General features: G+C 44.0%; 1 protein-coding gene across 9 annotated transcripts in view; it reads left to right on the top strand.

Moving 5' to 3' along the window:
- The window catches only part of EHBP1 (EH domain binding protein 1), a 428,910-nt gene that overhangs the window by 176,503 nt on the left and 234,848 nt on the right, over positions 1 to 17,559 (top strand). For all 9 annotated transcript variants that reach the window (XM_075596145.1, XM_075596151.1, XM_075596150.1 and 6 more), the window contains one exon: positions 8,335 to 8,521. In XM_075596145.1, the coding sequence (XP_075452260.1) occupies positions 8,335 to 8,521 (187 nt within the window). The remainder of the gene's footprint in view (positions 1 to 8,334; positions 8,522 to 17,559) is intronic.

The following is a 17,559-nucleotide window of genomic DNA, read 5'->3' as shown; positions in this document are numbered from 1 at the left end:
AAAGACTATTTTGGCAGTAATGTCTTTCTCTCTTTATTTTCTTTTGTAAGTAGAAGTAAAATAATGATAATAATGGGATTAGCAGCCCATATGTATGTCTATCACAACCTCTTAAGACACCATATACATAAAAGCGATGTATAATGGTAATGATGTAGTATATTTTCTTTTGCTTTTCAAAGCCTTCAGGTGTTTTTGTGTGCGCAGTCAAAGCACTGTGTTTTGTAGGGTCACCGATTTCAGTGCCACACTTTGCAGCATCTTTTATCTGGCAGCGAAGTAATGTGGAACAAAAGCAAACATTGTTCCCCCCCCCCCCCCCCTATCTTGTTCTTTGCTCCTCTCCTTTTTCATCTTTATTTTCACGTTTCTTGAAGTGCTTGAAGACACCTCACCTAAGTTGTCAATAAAATTACGACAATTGACAGATACTCTTGAATTCTCTTTATCACACAAAATGCTGCTCTCATGCCTTGTGTTTCCTCTCTGAACCATGTCCACCCATGTTGTTTCACTAGCTTTTCTTTTTTTGACATTTGACCTAGCTATCCTTTCTTAAGTGTCTCTGTGTGTGATGAGCAGTGAAGTGATAACACATTAAAAGTACTGTCAGTCAGCAGCCCAGGGTATTTGGACCTTTTGTTTTTATTTTATTTTGGACTCGTACAGCTGCTCCTCTTTCTCTGTTCCTTTAATTTTAAAGGTCCAATTCCTCATAGCCTCCCCCCTCCCCCCCCCCACCCAAAAAAGAAAAACACTTTAGTAAACAATGCAACAATTTGGTTTCTGGATATCAATGACAGCTTGTATTTCTTAGGGCCTTCTGAATTTAGGGAAGTATGTAGCAATCATTTCTTTGCCCTACACTCACCCTGTCCTTATCAGAGAGCCAATAAGGGAGGGGAAGACTGGGGGCTGTAGCTGTACCCCCTGATAATCGTGACATCACACACCAGAGAGAAGCCAGAGGAAATCAATGTCTCCCCCCCCCCCCCCTCTCCCAAGTCTCAGCTCATCATGTTTACAAACTAACATTAAAAGATATTTTTAAATATCCCTTAAAAGTGTCACTGCCCTTAGTGCACTTTGGGCCCCAAGAGTGATTTGCTCCTTTGAATAGAAAGGAGTTTCTATAATATTAGTCTTCATTATTTCTTATGCATCAGGCTGTTTTTTTTTTTTCTAACATTTCCGTTTTCGCGTAAGTATCAAATGGGGAGTCTGTGGCATAATCACTTTTTCAGAATTTAGTTTTTCCTTTCATTTGCAAGGCCAACAGCCAGATATCAATATACAGTAGAAACGGTATATTTGTACTAGAGAGATCCAGGAAAATAAAATGTCATTGTTGCCAGTAAAAAAAAAGAAAATGCCCTTGGGATCAGCCAATAGAACGTCTCCACATCACCTCCCAATGATTTTGTGGTTTTCTATTGGCTACTGGTGTCAGGCTGACCACAGCGAACTATATTGCTATTTTAAAAAATCCTCTGCAACAGGTGTTCAGGAGTCCCTAAAGTTCGCGTGAATGTAGTTCAGCTGTAGAAGATCTCACTAATTAAATACTGGTAAGAGAAATGTTTGTGGGAGGGGTGGCTGCTTTAATACAATTCACTGAAATACATTTGGCTGTATTTTGTGGACACTGCCCTAATTTCTTTTGATTCATTAGCTGCGATCCTAGAATAATGCGTATCAAGCATCGCTATCCTGTCCATAGGCAGATAAAGTGTATTCACCTGTGTGCAAATGCTTTGGTTATTCCTATAATTTGTTGTGGCTGTTGGTCCTAGAAAAAAAGGTCCTATCCTAAAGTTTTTGAGCACAGTTTAATGCAGTTGCATTGGGTACTGAACTAATCTAAAGTGTGTGTCTGTGTGTCTGGAAGTTTGTAGCACTCCAGAGATATTGGTTTGTACTTTTATGTTTTGGAAACTAGATAAAAATGGCTTGGTTCCTTTTTTTTGTTGTAACAGAAGTAATCATTTTGACCCTTTGTGATGAAAAATATTTGTCTATATTTGGATCAAAATATAAAATATCACATTTTTTTAAAGTCCTTTAATTTCATGGATATTTTATCAAAATACATTTTTGAAGGAATTGCAACATAATCCCCTGTGTTTGGATAAATACATAGATAGTAAATGTGATTGAAGGTATTCTCCAGCAAATTCTCTGGTTACCTGCTTGTGAACATTCTTTCAACACATGGAAGACTTCATAAAGGAATCTACTGTATTTAACTTTTCAATGTATGCATTCTTAACGGGAAATTCTTTTATATGCTGGGGGTACAGTATGGACTGTGTGAAACAAGTCACAACTCTTCCATTTTCAACGACTGCGTATCACCATGATTGATCTAGAAGCTGTGGATTTAGTGTGCTCGTGTTTTATTTGGGATTGGGAAGGACGTGGAAAATGTAGAACTCTGCAGACTATTGTCTCTTAATGTACACCACAACTGTCCAACTAACGGCCTATGGGGCCAGTTGTGGTCAACATGGGGATATAATATAGTTCCTTGACACTGCTGATGCGCTGAAGTAGAGAGGAGTGGAAATCGCATGTACAGTAAGGATGTGCAATAAACAGGTGGAATAAGGGTTGTAATGAAGCAAAGAACAGTGTGAGGGAAGGTACTGTGAACACAAGGAAAAAACCTAAGGGTACTAATGCATTTTACTTAATATACTTCTCTGCTCTACTCCTCTATTACTAAAATGTTAATGCATGCCCTCATTCTCTCTCATCTGGACTACTGCAACCCTTACTGACCTTCCTGCCTCACAGATTTCTATGCTGCTGTGAGGATAACCTTCAGTTCCCCTTGATAAATCTGCTTCTCTCCATTAAAAAAAAAAAAAAAAAGAACCGATTGTTGGCTCCCTATTCCATTTCACATTCACTAAACAATTCTTCTTTCAATTGGGATTATTTTGTCTGCATGACCATTACTCTACACTCCTTGCCCCTCCCAATGTCTCTGCTTTAATCTCTCACTATACCCCTACTCACTCTCTGCGCTGCTTGTGCCTGTCGTGTCACTACAACTCTCATGCCTACAGCCCTTCTCATGCTGCAACCTTACCTCTGGAACGCCCCTCCTCTCAATGCCTGCCAAGCACCTTCTCTTTCCAACTTCAAAACCCATCTGAAAACTCACCTGTTTAACAAAGCGGCTATATTTATATATTTATATATATATATATATATATATATATATATATATATATATATATATATATATATATATATATATATATATATACATACATACATACACACACACACACACATACACATACACATACACATACACACACACACACACTATATCCAGTGCATTTACTGCTACGGGATTTACGTGCACGTATCCCATCTGTATTATGATGTTCGCTGTATTGTCATTGTACTGTAATAAATGTATAGCCCTGTGTACCTGGTTGGCGCTATATAAATATACATACATGCTTGCACTGTAGGCCAAATGGCTCTCGGGGAAATTACTGGTAAAACAATTTGACCTTGTACACCCTGCTACCAATGAATTATAATTTTACTGAGCTTTTCCATGTCACTAAGAAATGTGACGGGTTTCTCTGGTTTCACGAAGAGGAAGTCACAAGCATTGATTGCTTTGCTAACGGTTATTTCAAACAAGCCTTAGGCCACACTTATAGTGCTGGCGACGCAACGTCGCCCGAAAACAAATGCATTGTCGCCGCCGCGTGCGCTTATAGTAAGCGTGACAGGGCGACGCAATTTTTTGAAGCCGGGAATATAAGATTTTTCAGGGGCTGTCGCCTCGTGACAGCCCCTGAACCAATCAATGGCCTGGTCGCCCGCGACGCCGCCGCAAAGAGAAATACAACTTTTGCTAGCGGCGACGGGTGGCGTCGCCGTCGCGGGCACTATACGCGCGGCCTTACTGTTCCCGGAACTTGCCATCTAAAAGTGAATGTGCTTATACATGAAACAATACGTATTACCATTACACACGTAAAACTGGATAAAGTGTGTTCTTTCTACATAATGGATTCTGCAACATATATATTTTTTTACGTTGACTGCAGTTAAAAAAAAAATTCATATTAACAAATAGGGGAGTTAACAACTTTGGGGGAAAAAATGAAATCAATAACAACCTTCAGTTAATCTCCTTATTTTGTTATGACACTGTGTGAATTTTTTTACTTTGGTTATTGTATATAAATAAAGGACATGTTGCAGGCACAGTTCCCATTTATGTGCTAGCTTCAATCATAACACTTCCTGATTCAGATGAAAGTATTTGCACACAAGATAAATGTATGTAGAAATAGCCGTGTCCGTCCCGTTGCGATAGGGCAGAGTAAATGAGTACTTCAGTATTGGGCGATACCTTTTTTTTATTTGGACGAACAATTGATATTTTAAGACCTATAAGATAAAGTAATACACGCGGCCGTTTTTAACATTTGTCATAATGTCCGCTTTTTACGTTTAGCACTAGGAACCTAATATGACATGGCCCCTTGACACGAGTCAGACACCGTGCAGGTCTTATTTTATTTTTTTTAACCAGGTTCTTATGAAATGACACATTTTTATTTCTAAGAAATTGCAAAATGTAATTTCATATTTGCACTATGATGTATGAGCAATTAAAGGAGCAATCCAAGACCATTTATTTCACTATATATATATAGATATATATATATCTATATATATATATATATACAGTGTTCGACAAATCTATACATTTGCTCGCCCCGGGCGAGTGGATTTAACCCCCGGGCGAGTAAATATTGGCCCAAGCAGCACACGTTTGGTACTAGGTGGCGAGTAGATTTTTTTGTGTGGCGAATAGATTTTTTGGTGATTTGTCAACCAATATATATATATATCTATATCTATATCTATATCTATCTATCTATCTATCTATCTATCTATCTATCTATCATCACATGTCCTAGATAGGTCTGCGACCCTGCCTTTCACCATTATCACCTAGATACTTAACTCTGATGTAGGTACCAGTAGCCGCTCCGCCTCAGCAAACAAGGCTTTAAAGTTTTTAAAGCTCCTGCATCACATGGACCAATAGGAAGCCACACCGATGACGTTTCCGCTTCCTATTGGCCCGCAGGTCGTGAATACTTTAAACAGCGGACATATTGTGAACCCTGGCAGCCGAGGAGAGCTGCTACTGGCACCTAATTCGGAGGTAAGTATCTCCGGAAGCAGGGGGTCCCCCGAGCTGGAATTAACGGAGTTCAGCTCCGGAGACACCCTGCTTCAATGCTATATATAAAAAAAAAAAAAAAAAAACATTTGCAGGCTTGACAAAAAACAAAAGAACAAGGCGCACAACGCACATAGTGTATTAAAGTATAAAATGTGACTTTATGGTTAAAAAATAAATAGTTCTGCGTACATCAAGTAGGGAATAAACAAGCAGTTGGTATATAGGTTTACCACACCAGGAGATAACGCTGTGCGACACCCTCAGATGGATCTCAGCATTCACTGGGTCAGCAGACGTCTCATCAGTCTCTTCCAGCGTCCTCTGTTGGGGGATGGTAGGTGGATGAGTCCCTTGTAGAGAGAGCCCCACAGCATACAGCTCACAGGTAAGTAAAGACGCCGTAGGATTCAGCATCCATGGAACACTGCAGCATTTGCCGCCACTCCTCGTTGGGCGCTCGGCGATGACGTCACTGGTCGCACCTCCGCTTCCGCAATGCTTCTCATGGAACGCACAGCGTGCGTGTCAATCCAAAGTTGTAAGGCAGCGGGGAGAGATAATTCGCCAGGCAAATAAACAGTGTCCAAACAATGTCCAGAGTCACAAAGGATGGGGGGAGAAGAGCATAGACACCTCTTATCCAACGCGTTTCGTAACACTGGGTTACTTCTTCAGGGAATGTATGCATAGTGAAGGGGCATGTACATATATATATACTACACTTCACCCAATCACAAATGCGGTGTCTAATTGCCACATCATTAATTTCAGGTGCAGCATAATGCCGTTATGCACTGATCCGATTTTAAATGACCATATCACAATCAGTGTGGGAAATGTTCCATATGCAAATTTCTCCATCCAGAGAGAAAAACATTCAAATCATTTGTCACCGGTGAGAGTTTCGTGATTGATACTTTTATAAATTGCAATTCCACACATGTGGTATACATGATAAATTGTGATTGCGGCCTGCAATATATTGGCCGCACAAAACGATGCCTGAAACTTAGAATCCAGGAACACATTAGAAATATTAAAATAGGTTATGACAAACATAGTCTTTCCCGTCACTATGCACTTTATCACAATAAAGATCCCTCTAGTTTGCAATTTAAGGGAGTTAAAGTGGTCCCCAAAGAAAGAAGGGGAGGTGACAGGATTAAAAGTCTCTCACAACAAGAGACTTTTTGGATCTATAAGATGAATTCATTGAGCCCTAAGGGGTTAAATGAAGACATTGATATCTGGTCACTTTATTAGTCTCTGAAATTTCTGTGTGTTGAAAATGACATCCATTCCTTTTTATAGATTACTATTGCTTTGTATCTAATTATGGCTTTTCTTTTCCAGAAGCTCTACTTTTCATGCGCCGATTATGTACTTGAATTAAATCTGTTTTAGATTAAATGAATTTTATACAATGTTTGTTAATATGTTCTGTGAGACAGAGTATCACTAATCAAGAGCATTATGCTGCACCTGAAATTAATGATGTGGCAATTAGACACCGCATTTGTGATTGGGTGAAGTGTAGTATATATATATGTACATGCCCCTTCACTATGCATACATTCCCTGAAGAAGTAACCCAGTGTTACGAAACGCGTTGGATAAGAGGTGTCTATGCTCTTCTCCCCCCATCCTTTGTGACTCTGGACATTGTTTGGACACTGTTTATTTGCCTGGCGAATTATCTCTCCCCGCTGCCTTACAACTTTGGATTGACACGCACGCTGTGCGTTCCATGAGAAGCATTGCGGAAGCGGAGGTGCGACCAGTGACGTCATCGCCGAGCGCCCAACGAGGAGTGGCGGCAAATGCTGCAGTGTTCCATGGATGCTGAATCCTACGGCGTCTTTACTTACCTGTGAGCTGTATGCTGTGGGGCTCTCTCTACAAGGGACTCATCCACCTACCATCCCCCAACAGAGGACGCTGGAAGAGACTGATGAGACGTCTGCTGACCCAGTGAATGCTGAGATCCATCTGAGGGTGTCGCACAGCGTTATCTCCTGGTGTGGTAAACCTATATACCAACTGCTTGTTTATTCCCTACTTGATGTACGCAGAACTATTTATTTTTTAACCATAAAGTCACATTTTATACTTTAATACACTATGTGCGTTGTGCGCCTTGTTCTTTTGTTTTTTGTCTAGTGTCTGGGGTGTCGAGCCACCCCCAAGAAAGGCTGCAGACCCACGATTAGTGCAAGACCCACATCTAAGGTCCACAATATTGTTTGTTTAATCACGGTGCACTGTTCACTTGATATTTGTTGTTCACTAGTTATTAGCTGCGCACTATCACCTTTTTTTTCCATTTGCAGGCTTGGATTGGCTCTTTAAATGGGTAACTTTCTGTGCTAGGTTTTCAAGTATGCCATCCAACATAATGTACTATTTTTCATCTCCTGGGTATTCTTCTGGGCCATATACAGTAATTTAATGTTTTAGAACAATACATGGTGTCATCTACTATATATATTTTTTTTTTGGAAAGTTGTCTATTCACGATGCATTTGTTTTTGTCAGTTTGGATACAGTTCACTGATGACATCAGCAATTACATCAGCAATGACATCACAAATGACATTATCCCAAACCATCACACAACCCTCAAGCTACCACTTAATCTTAAAGAGGTCACTCTTAAAAATCCAATTTGCAACATTCGCAAAAATACAGGAGCAGCCACCAAAGTTCTTCAAGAGTGCGAGATCATTGTTTGGGACGAGAGTACAATGTCCCACAAACACGCATTAGAGGCTCTCAATCGAGCACTTCAGGATTTGGAGGCAATAAAACTATTATGAGTGGAGTTGTTTTAGCAGAGGATTTTGCATTCGTAAACTAAAAAAAATAATTCTCCATTTATAAATCTCAGTATTTTTTTGTTTCTCAGAATTCCCGAGCAATGCCGGGTAATTGCAGCTAGTTATTTATCATTTGCGTTTGCTTTTACATTTAATCAATTAAAAAAAAAAATTATAAACCTTTTTCTGTTTGAGAGCCTTGCAACAGTGAGGCAGATACTGGTGCACTGTGCCTTCCAGCCGCATACGAGTGGGGAAATGCTTAATATTCCTTGTGGTTCACAGGTCAAATCCGTTTTATGAACCGAAAGAGAGTCCGTCGCTAAGCCAGAGAAGTGCAGTAAAGGAGGCAGAATGTGAGAAACGGATGAAGAGGAAAGCGCCCGCTCCACCTGTGACATCAACTCCGAGAGAAGAGCCAACCAGCGTGCTGCAGGCGCCTGCACTGAAGGATCTCTCCTCCTCTCCAAAGGTAACATTCTAGTGCTCACACATTATACTTGGTAACTGATCCATTGTTGGAACGCGAAATCTTTTGATTGGTGGCTGATTATGAAACCTTATGTAAAAATATTGAAGTACTTTCATGTTTGTCTAATTGCTGGTACTGTATCAGTGAGAAATAAAAAAACATTGTTTTCAGTGATGTGTATAAATCAGAATGTAGCCTCAGAATGTTTTAAAAATTTAGTTATATATGTACGCAGAATGAAGTATTGACTTGTTAAAGGGAGCCTTTTTTTATATTTATTTTTTTAGAATGTCACTTTAGCAGGGGTAATGTCCGAAAATCTGCTGTGTCGTTATGGACCGGTTTGGTTCATGTTTGATCTCTGACCACTGGGCAGTTTTGCCAAGTCTACTTGTTTTTCTCAGTGTTCCTTTTTCACAGAGCTTTAGGAAGCCTTTGTATGCGCTGTATGAAGACATTATTCTGTATATCCAGATTAGTTGTTATTCATTGGTTTAGTTCGTATATTTAGGTTTTGATTCTTGCAAATATGATTTTTAAATATGATTTGAATGTACTGTATTTAGACTTTCCTGATATACTTTTGAGGCATCATTCACCTAGTCTTAACCTTCAAACATATCCCGGTCTCTACTTCACTTTTGTCGTATGTGGAGCTGCGCCTTTAACCCTTTGGTGCTGCGGCCCGCCGCCTGCAAATGGTGGTCATGTGACTGCTACTCAGAGCGATCATGTGATCCCGGCCTCCCTTAACCAAGAAATGGGAGTGGGGTTGTCCTCTTCCATTTCCTCTTCCAAAATCCAGAAGGAGCAGGATCACCCAAAAAGAGAGAAGATAATAATCGTGTACAGTGTGCGGTAAGTATGGTTATATGGAACTGAGCTTGGCTCATATGTCTGCCCACTTACTATAGGATAGAAATATTAAAGCAGTTTGACCACTGGTTGTTGTGTGTCTTCTTGGTATTGTGTTGATATTTGGACCCCAGGTATATACCGGCAATGACACCGATGATCCTCCAAGTGGATGGATATAGATGTAGCCTCAGAGTAAAAGAAAGAACATAGTGCAGTCCAATAATAGACAAGTATTCAGTGCAAACACACACACATTTTACTCACACTGTTTTCTAAAAACAGGCAGTATTATAGGGGTAGCTGTAGGGTTAATGACCGGTGCCGCTCTGGAGCTGTATTACGGCAATCCTCTACGCCTCCAGTGCCTTCAGCAGTGGAAAGGACCGCATCGGCATCTGACGTCACTCCGGGGTAAACTCTCCGCCTCCGGTGCCCTCAGCAGTGCACGATCTCCAGCAGCTCTCCCCGCATGGATATCACTCCTGAGGAAGCAGTGTTTACTGTGAAACGCGTAGAGATATCCATGTGGGGAGAGTGTTTGGTAGGAGAGCTGCTGGAGATCGTGCACTGCTGAGGGCACCGGAGGCGTAGAGGATAGTCGTAATACAGCTCCAGAGTGGCACCGGTCATTAACCCTACAGCTACCCCTATAATACTGCCTGTTTTTAGAAAACAGTGTGAGTAAAATGTGTGTGTGTTTGCACTGAATACTTGTCTATTATTGGACTGCACTATGTTCATTCTTTCACTCTGCGGCTACATCTATATCCATCCACTTGGAGGATCATCGGTGTCGTTGCCGGTATATACCTGGGTCCAAATATCAACACAATACCAAGAAGACACACAACAACCAGTGGTCGGTGCTCCTCTCCGAGGAGGTCACATCTAATGGGAAGTGAAGGGGAGTGGCGATCTCAAAGAAAGAGGTGGAGAGAGGACAGTGAAGACCTGTGACCTAAGATTTGTGATGGATAGCTGTTTGTGCTAGTATGATGCCTTCTTTCAGTGCTTGCCAACCGAAAATCACGGTATCTGGGATGTTTAGAAGTTATCCAAGCTAATAATTCATGACTTTTAGGTTCCTGTAATATATTCTATCTATTGTATGAAAATATGTTGCACTTTATATTAGAGTTGGTCGTTCGCTTGCCTAATGTCCATGAAAACAGTCTATAGTCGAGAGTTCAGAAGGTGCTCGCTGTTGGTGAGATGGCTATTAATCAACACGGTGCTGGTCTGGATCAAGCAGGAACCCATCAACTGCTATGTAGAACAGCAAAGAAGGATGCTCCGCATGCCACACTCACCCCATGGTCTGAGGCCACGGTGACATTTCTGCAAATAAATGATTTAAATGTTGTCCTGACTTGCGACAATGTGATGCGAGTGTGGCGGAGCGCCCTTCTTTAATGTCCATGGAAAGCGGGTTTACTTTTATTGGATATACAGATCTTTTTCCGAAACGTGCTATGTCAATGAATGTTTAGCAAACGTTAAAGTTATGCATTGCTATAGGTGTCCTCCAAGCCAGCGGTGCGCAAACTGAGGGGCGCTGAATTTTTCTGGGGGAGCGCAGGCGGTCAAAGGCCCTGTGCTCTTCCCCGAGGCATTTCAATTAAATGCCAGGGGACCGCGCGAGGCCTCTGCAACCTGTACTTACCGGGATTCAGCCGGCTTCTGCTCACGTTGCCATGACAACGCAGCATCAAATGATGCAGCGGGGTCATGTGACGTGCCTCGTCATGACAATGACGCTGCGGGGTGACGTCACTTGATGCCGGGTCACTTGGGGTGGGGGGGGGGGGCACGAGAGCAGGGACCGAGACATTGGGGGGAAGGGCGCAGCCAAAAAACTTTGTGCACCCCTACTCTAAGCAATATATGGGGCTATATGCGGTTAATGCTCTCTGTACATTATTTTAATGTTCTCTTGTATACAGTTTGCCTTCATTTTAAGGTTTGCAAAGTATTTTATTAATTCAAAATGGTGGCTCAGACATGAAAACTTAATCCTTTCACAGGTTACTTAAGGCTGAGACAGAAAAAGTAGATTTTCAAGCAGTATTGTACTATTGATAACTACATTTACAAATTTGTATTAACAGATACAGAAGGGGTTACGTTATTAAGCCTGTTTGACATTTTGGTAAATATTCACTGGCTGATATGTAATATTTATTTACGAAGGTCTAATGAGTAGTCGGTTAATCCCATTGATAGAGAACTTTCAGTGCTATTTTTAGTAGCATGGACTATACACTACTTTTATTTCTGGAGGATGCTGGGAAATCGGGGTAGGGGGATATTTTAGAATTGAAGTTTAAGATTAAAAGGGGCAATTTCTCATAGCGGATTTGTAAAACAAAATATAAATGTAATTGGGTTCATTAGAAAGATAAAATCCCATTAAAATAAAAATCTCTTTCAGTAAAAAGAAAAAAACGTGGTTACTGTATTCAGGTCCATTAAATGTGAGCTATCTAGTATTTCTTGTGCTTTCTCATTATAATTGTGTATATACACACACACACACACACACACACACACACACACACACACACACACACACACACACACACACACACACACACACACACACACACACACACACACACACACACACACACACACACACACTGATGCCTGGTGCACTCCAAAAGCAAAAAATGGTATTTAAGGGCTAATATGGGGTGCCAGCAGAAAGACTAGGATCCCAAACCAGTCCAAAACAATATAGAAAAGAGAAAAATCTGCAGCACTCACCAAGATGATGTTGTCACAAAAGGTATTTATTCACACCATGTGAAGTAACCGAACACAGCAGTTTGAGAAATGTTTCGGACCACTGTGGTATCATGCACATGAAATGCCCAGGGAGCTGCTACTACATAGGTGAGACGGGTCAGGGACTAAAAAGAAAATTAATCTGCATCGCTACAGCATCAGACGCGGAACAAGAAACAGTCCTGTCGGCTAACATTTCTCTGACTCTGGCCATAAAATTACCGATCTGAAGGTGGTCATACTCAAAGGTAATCTTACAACACCGAAAGAGAGACGGTTGCATTAATACAAATGTATTAAACTGTTCAGGACACTGACCGGCGGCATACACCGAGACCGCAGTTTCATGAGCCACTACACAAGAGAACTCTCTTCCCTTAAGTGCTAAATCCCATGACTATAAATACTGCGCTATATGAATGCACACACACCTGTCTCTTACACATACAAATGTACAATGTAATTCTATCCCTATATACCAATAGGGACTACACAGTATCCACACACATTTATAGTAATGCAACACCCTCTTACATTTCTACACACACCATTGGTATACACTCCCTCTCCATACACACCTTTTGTAAGGCGCTGTATACACTGTGGGCGCTTTATAAATTTATATTTACACACATACAAACACACTCACACTCTTACATCACTAACATTCAGGAACAATTTAACACCTAAGGTTTCATCCACCGATAACTTCCCAGACTGTTTTAAAGTAAAACTTTTCTTGCTTTATCCAATGTAACACCGCCCGAAGAAGAGATCAGCGTATCTTGAAAGCTCGCACAAATAAAAGCATTTTGTGAGCCACAGAACGGTATTGAGTATTTGTTTTTGATTATTAAGCTTGGCTAACACGGTACAGATAACTCTATATATATATTTATATATATTTATATACATACATGCATACATACATACATACAGCCCATTTAAACTGATACATCACCGTTCACACAGCTTTTAAGCACAGCATGTGACTAGCAAAGCAAGTCAAACCACTCAGACATGTTTCAACCTTGATGGGTATAATCAGCGTGAGGTTGGTTTATACTTGCTTTGCAATATTTCTAGGCTGGGTAGGTTTACCATTACATTTTAAGTTATGGTGGGTGAAAAATGCAACAAAAAACCTATACCGTTGGCATATAGCCAATAAAGAATATCACTTGTGAGCACATTCACATGTCTTAGACAGGTCTGCACCCTGCCTTTCAACCATTATCACCCAGCATACAGTGCTACCAATGCAGCAAGGGATTCTGGGAAATTACATGCAAATGCGCACACTGTCACTTTTTGCCTGGAATATCCATACACATGGAGCCCATTTAAGCAGATGCATCGCCATTCACACAGCTTTTAAGCACAGCATGGGACTAGCAAAGCAAGTCAAAACCACTCACAGACATGTTTCAACCTTGATGGGTATCCGCTCCATGTGTATGGATATTCCAGGCAAAAGTTGACACATTGTGTACTCATTTGCATGCCATTTCCCAGAATCCCTTGCTGCAGTGGGAGCACTGTATGCGAGGTGATACTGGTTGAAAGGCAGGGGTGTATATATATATATATATATATATATATATATATATATATATATATATATATATATGCAGTGTTCGACAAATCACCCAAAAATCTACTCGCCCAACCAAAAAATCTACTCGCCACCTAGTCCCGCCCCCAACCCCGCCCCTAGTCCCGCCCCCAACCCCGCTTTAAAATATAATATATAAATAAAATACATTTAATAAATTCCTAGTCAGACATAAATATATTTATTGTATTACATTATACTACAATTAGTCCGTGTGTGTGTGTGTGTGTGTGTGTGTGTGTGTGTGTGTGTGTGTGTGTGTGTGTGTGTGTGTGTGTGTGTGTGTGTGTGTGAATGTCGGATCTAGAAATAAAGCCAGATGTGAATGACTGACTAGTTTCCTGCACCCCTTAACCAGTGTCTGGATGCCCCCGCTTCACAATAACTAAAGCAGCAGTCCCTCAATGTCCAGGTACCCTCATTCCCGCAATGTCATACAGTACATTGGAGGGGAGGTGTTCCATACCGGTCTTCTGGGTTAGGGGGGTTCCGATGTCTTCTGTGTGAAGCTTGAGTCAGATCTGGAAGAAAGCAGTATAGGGCAGTAAAGATTTCGGTGTAGTATAGGGCAGTTAAGATATATAGGGTAAATAAGAGATCCAGATCCAGAGTGTGAGTGACAGAGAGAGAGGGGGAGAGAGAGAGTGAGTGTGGGGGAGAGAGAGAGTGAGTGTGGGGGAGAGAGAGAGTGAGTGTGGGGGAGAGAGAGAGTGAGTGTGGGGGAGAGAGAGAGAGTGTGGGGGAGAGAGAGAATGAGTGTGGGGGAGAGAGAGAGAGTGAGTGTGGGGGAGAGAGAGAGAGAGTGAGTGTGGGGGAGAGAGAGAGAGAGTGAGTGTGGGGGAGAGAGAGAGAGAGAGAGAGTGAGTGTGGGGGAGAGAGAGAGAGTGAGTGTGGGGGAGAGAGAGAGAGTGAGTGTGGGGGAGAGAGAGAGAGAGTGAGTGTGGGGGAGAGAGAGAGAGAGTGAGTGTGGGGGAGAGAGAGAGAGAGTGAGTGTGGGGGAGAGAGAGAGAGAGTGAGTGTGGGGGAGAGAGAGAGAGAGTGAGTGTGGGGGAGAGAGAGAGAGAGAGAGTGAGTGTGGGGAGAGAGAGAGTGAGTGTGGGGGAGAGAGAGAGTGAGTGTGGGGGAGAGAGAGAGAGAGTGAGGAGGAGTGAGGAGAGAGAGAGAGTGTGGGGGAGAGAGAGAGAGTGAGTGTGGGGTAGAGAGAGAGAGTGAGTATGGGGGAGACAGAGAGTGAGTGTGGGGGAGAGAGAGTGAGTGTGGGGGAGAGAGTGAGTGTGGGGGAGAGAGAGAGTGAGTGTGGGGGAGAGAGAGAGTGAGTGTGGGGGAGAGAGAGAGTGAGTGTGGGGGAGAGAGAGAGTGAGTGTGGGGGGAGAGAGAGTGAGTGTGGGGGAGAGAGAGAGTGAGTGTGGGGGAGAGAGAGAGTGAGTGTGGGGAGAGAGAGAGTGAGTGTGGGGGAGAGAGAGAGTGAGTGTGGGGGAGAGAGAGAGTGAGTGTGGGGGAGAGAGAGAGTGAGTGTGGGGGAGAGAGAGAGTGAGTGTGGGGGAGAGAGAGAGTGAGTGTGGGGGAGAGAGAGAGTGAGTGTGGGGGAGAGAGAGAGTGAGTGTGTGGGGGAGAGAGAGAGAGAGAGTGTGTGGGGGAGAGAGAGAGTGAGAGAGTGTGTGGGGGAGAGAGAGAGAGAGAGAGTGTGTGGGGGAGAGAGAGAGAGAGAGTGTGTGGGGGAGAGAGAGAGAGAGAGTGTGTGGGGGAGAGAGAGAGAGAGTGTGTGGGAGAGAGAGAGAGAGAGAGAGAGTGTGTGGGGGAGAGTGAGAGAGAGAGAGAGAGTGTGTGGGGGAGAGAGAGAGAGAGAGTGTGTGGGGGAGAGTGAGAGAGAGAGAGAGAGTGTGTGGGGGAGAGTGAGAGAGAGAGAGTGAGTGTGTGGGGAGAGTGAGAGAGAGAGAGAGTGAGTGTGTGGGGGAGAGTGAGAGAGAGAGAGAGAGTGAGTGTGTGGGGGAGAGTGAGAGAGAGAGTGAGTGTGTGGGGGAGAGTGAGAGAGAGAGAGAGTGAGTGTGTGGGGGAGAGTGAGAGAGAGAGAGAGTGAGTGTGTGGGGGAGAGTGAGAGAGAGAGTGAGTGTGTGGGGGAGAGTGAGAGAGAGAGAGAGTGTGAGTGTGTGGGGGAGAGTGAGAGAGAGAGAGAGTGAGTGTGTGGGGGAGAGTGAGAGAGAGAGAGAGTGAGTGTGTGGGGGAGAGTGAGAGAGAGAGAGAGAGTGAGTGTGTGGGGGAGAGTGAGAGAGAGAGAGTGAGTGTGTGGGGGAGAGTGAGAGAGAGAGAGAGAGTGAGTGTGTGGGGGAGAGTGAGAGAGAGTGAGTGAGTGTGTGGGGGAGAGTGAGAGAGAGTGAGTGAGTGTGTGGGGGAGAGTGAGAGAGAGAGAGAGAGTGAGTGTGTGGGGAGAGTGAGAGAGAGAGAGAGAGAGTGAGTGTGTGGGGGAGAGTGAGAGAGAGAGAGAGTGAGTGTGTGGGGGAGAGTGAGAGAGAGAGAGAGAGTGAGTGTGTGGGGAGAGTGAGAGAGAGAGAGAGAGTGAGTGTGTGGGGGAGAGTGAGAGAGAGAGAGAGAGAGTGAGTGTGTGGGGGAGAGAGAGAGAGAGAGAGTGAGTGTGTGGGGAGAGTGAGAGAGAGAGAGTGAGTGTGTGGGGGAGAGTGAGAGAGAGAGAGAGTGAGTGTGTGGGGGAGAGTGAGAGAGAGAGAGAGAGTGAGTGTGTGGGGGAGAGTGAGAGAGAGAGAGAGTGAGTGTGTGGGGGAGAGTGAGAGAGAGAGAGAGAGAGAGAGTGAGTGTGTGGGGGAGAGTGAGAGAGAGAGAGAGTGAGTGTGTGGGGGAGAGTGAGAGAGAGAGAGAGAGTGAGTGTGTGGGGGAGAGTGAGAGAGAGAGAGAGTGAGTGTGTGGGGGAGAGTGAGAGAGAGAGAGAGAGAGAGAGAGAGTGTGTGGGGGAGAGTGAGAGAGAGAGAGAGAGTGAGTGTGTGGGGGAGAGTGAGAGAGAGAGAGAGTGAGTGTGGGGGAGAGTGAGAGAGAGAGAGAGTGAGTGTGTGGGGGAGAGTGAGAGAGAGAGAGAGTGTGAGTGTGTGGGGGAGAGTGAGAGAGAGAGAGAGTGAGTGTGTGGGGAGAGTGAGAGAGAGAGAGAGTGAGTGTGTGGGGGAGAGTGAGAGAGAGAGAGAGTGAGTGTGTGGGGGAGAGTGAGAGAGAGAGAGAGTGAGTGTGTGGGGAGAGAGTGTGGGGGAGACAGAGGGGGGAAACGGTGGGTGACACACACAGAGGGTGGGTGATACACAGAGAGAGAGGCTGGGTGACTGGCTGGGTGGGTGAGTGACTGGCTGGCTGTGTGGGGCAGGGGTGACTGACACTGACTGGGGGTGGGGTGACTGACACTGACTGGGGGGGGGGGGGGTGACTGACACTGACTGGGGGGGGTGACTGATTGAGGGGGTACCTCTGGTGTCACACACATACTCCCATACACATTCTCATATATACACACACACACACACTCTACACACACAGGGGGGGGGGAGGAAAGGCTGCGACCAGCACCACCACCACCACGCTCCTCCCCCACCCACCCGCGCCCATCTCCCGCTCGTGGGGGAGGAGAGGGGGAAGGCCGACATCCCCCCCCCCCCCCCCATACCTCACGCGGGCGTAGTGGAAGCTTTGGGGAGGTGGCAGTCAGACCCGCCGTGGCCGCCAGTGCCCTGCTCCACTCGACGGCATGAGGCTAGTGGTCGAGCGGACAGGCGGGCAGACCGGCATC

The sequence above is a fragment of the Ascaphus truei genome, chromosome 4 (genome assembly GCF_040206685.1).
Source record: "Ascaphus truei isolate aAscTru1 chromosome 4, aAscTru1.hap1, whole genome shotgun sequence".
Classification (NCBI taxonomy): domain Eukaryota; kingdom Metazoa; phylum Chordata; class Amphibia; order Anura; family Ascaphidae; genus Ascaphus; species Ascaphus truei.
Note: the sequence above shows the minus strand (reverse complement) of the source record. Positions and strands in the feature narration are given on the sequence as shown.